The sequence below is a fragment of the Enhydra lutris genome, unplaced genomic scaffold (genome assembly GCF_002288905.1).
Source record: "Enhydra lutris kenyoni isolate GAN:26980312 unplaced genomic scaffold, ASM228890v2 scaffoldscaffold43, whole genome shotgun sequence".
Lineage (NCBI taxonomy): Eukaryota > Metazoa > Chordata > Mammalia > Carnivora > Mustelidae > Enhydra > Enhydra lutris.
The window spans coordinates 1403700-1406565 of NW_019154127.1; the positions used below are offsets into that span (position 1 = coordinate 1403700).

The 2866-nt window shown below is 39.5% G+C and overlaps 1 protein-coding gene across 1 annotated transcript; it reads right to left on the reverse strand.

Annotated features, from left to right (window-relative positions):
* Nucleotides 1–1543: 1543 nt before the first annotated feature.
* Nucleotides 1544–2305, reverse strand: LOC111155635 (keratin-associated protein 24-1). Its single transcript, XM_022515906.1, has one exon. It carries the CDS (start codon nt 2303–2305, stop codon nt 1544–1546), a length of 762 nt encoding a protein of 253 aa, XP_022371614.1.
* Nucleotides 2306–2866: the final 561 nt, after the last annotated feature.

The following is a 2866-nucleotide window of genomic DNA, read 5'->3' on the forward strand; positions in this document are numbered from 1 at the left end:
TCCACAGACATGTTCAAGCAGGAGTGAACCATTCATATTCCTTCCATAAGCCTTTCTTATATATAGTAGGACTACTGAATATGTAAAATGGTAGCCCCTTTAGTATGCTTCAAGAGTTTTAATTTTGGATTTCTAATACTGATGACCTTCGTCCATTCATCCAATCTCTGGTTAACACTCATCTCCACAGCCCACTTTATTTGACTGCAAACATGATTTGCTTTTTAGTTACAAAAATTCTTAGGATAAATGTTACTTTTGAACCACTGAGATGGATGATTTTATTTTCACTTTTTGGAGAACTTTTTAGAGGTTAAATCAATTCTCTCAGGGTTCAATATTAAATCTATTCCAAACCCCAAACTTTATCTACAAAACCAATAGATACACATATTGTGTAGGGAAATATATTTAATGCTTTATATAATTTGCACTAAATTGATTTATTTTATGTTTTCTCCTGCTTTTCTACAGACATACCAATCACAGACACTCTGAGAGAAATGCCACTCAATGTGTTAAAAATAGAACAAAACAAAACAAATAAAATCCTAGGAATTCATATTCTATCTTTTCATATTTTTAATTAGGCTATTAAACTAAATGACAGGAAACTAGTGCTTCCACAATGTTATGCATATTGCCCAGAACATGGATAAAACTTCAGTGAATATGAAATAAAGCATAATGCAAAACATTATTTCCCAATAGAAATTTGTTTATTAACTATGAACCAGAACCTTTTCTAGAGTCAGAAAGCAATAATTCAGCAGGGGAGGATTATAGCAGAACCACAAACATAGATCATCACTAATCATGAAGAATCTATAAGACTATTTTGTCATTCTTTCAACCAACAGTTCTTGTGCTGATGCTACTCCCAAGGCTCTCTCCTAGGCATTGGGAACCAAAGTTGAATGCCATCCAACTGAGGGCTTTGAGGCTTCTTTGGAAGAGAAGATTGGCTGAAGGTCTTCTGATTTTGAGTTGAGCACTGCTGCTTGTATATCCTGATAATCAGTCAGTAGGGGGTGGATGCAATAGCTGAACATAGCATATTTAAGGTAATGCTATCTCTTAGCTCATTAGCAGCATGCTAGTTAAGCAGTCCACAAGACTAATGATAAAAAACAAACATTCTGAAAGAATGTGCTGGAATCATCAGTCAAACCAAAAGTCTTTTCTTCATCAAGAAGGTAGGGGATGTTCCCAGTGGCAGACAAGGGACAATGACAGCCAACATCAGAAAGCTGGCAATATTTGTATTTTATGTGGAGTCTCTTCAGTCTGTCCATTGTAGTGAATCGCAGAAACAATACCACCTTCAGGTTCAGCCCTCAACACAAAGGATATTAACAGAGCAACAAAGAAAAAAAAAGCTAGTAAATGATCATGGTTGTGGTTGATAAGTCCTGGAGTTGTATTTGAGGTTAATATAACAAGATTCTTAAGACACATGAAGTAACGGAGCCGAATATCAGAGAAGATGACTACTTGGCAGAATCTGCTACAATACCCAGTAGCTACAAATGCAACAAATTATTCAATAACAACTCAGAGGTCTACAACCACTGCATAAATACCTCAGAGGAGGAAAGGTACTTGGAATGCAGCTCAGAGACTGGAAGTTTCTAGAAAAATATCTCAGCGGTTGGCAGCTCACTGGTCCATAACTTGGATATCGGCAATTTCTCACTAAATAGTTTTGGGATTGGCAGCTTCTGGAAATATAACGTGATGGTGAGAAGCCACTGGGTATGAAGGCAAGATTTTGGCAGCCTCTATAACCCAAACTACCCACTCTACAGTGGTTTAGGAGACGAAAACGGTTGGACGAGCAGTTAAGTTGCCCAAAACCCTTGAAGCCATTACTGAAGGTCTGGCAGGCTTTAGATGGACTTTGGCTGAGTTTGTAGTAATAAGATACATACCCCTTGGTCTGAGTGCATGGGTTGCAGCTGGGGTTAGGTCCAATGTTGGTGGTTTCACAGGTACTGCAGACTTGGCCCACTGCTGGAGAGTTGCAGGGCACACAGGAGTTTGACGGGTCACAACTTGTGGTGCAGATCTTGAGCTCACAGCTAGGAGATTCGCAGCTCAGTGCTTCAGCATAGGTTTCTTGGCAGTTACCCAGAAGCCAAAGATTTCCTTGGTAGCTACTGGGTAAACAGAGCCCAAAAGTAGGGCTTACATCACTGGAGCAAAGCGTAACGGAAGGAGTCACTGGCATATAACAGTGAGTTCTGTAGGATTTATCACTGCATTCCCCAGACCAGCCCAGAAGAGACATGGAGCCTGACTGCATGTTCAGTGATGGCGTTGGAAGTATGGTGATACTATGGCCTACAGACTTTTTATATCTTTCCTGGACATTGTCTGCAGCCTCCCCAGACTCTCTTCCTTCTCCTTGCCTGGGACAACAACACAACAACATCTTATTAGTGAGTTGTTTAGCTACAGCCTCTGACGTCTTCACACTCCTATAAAAATAAGTTTATTTTGATTCTTCAAAGTATTTTTAATCGCCATGTTGAGCATCACCCATCACCCATTATCTATAGGCCATAGCTTCAGTGAATAGTGATTTGAACGTCAATAAGCAAACTTGCATCTGCCAATCGGTGGTTCACAAGAGTTCACGTGTCTGTAGGCTTCTGCTGCATAGTCATTAAAGGGTTAACAAGTGTTCAAGCAAAACAATGAACCCGTACTTTTCCATTCTTTTGACCAGGCAAGATACTGTACTTTTCCATTCTTTTGACCAGGCAAGATACTGTAGAACTTAATCCTATACTGTGAACTAAGCCAAATACTTGGGCTGTGTCAATACTGTTACTTAAAAAAGAGGGTAAAGCATTGAACTATT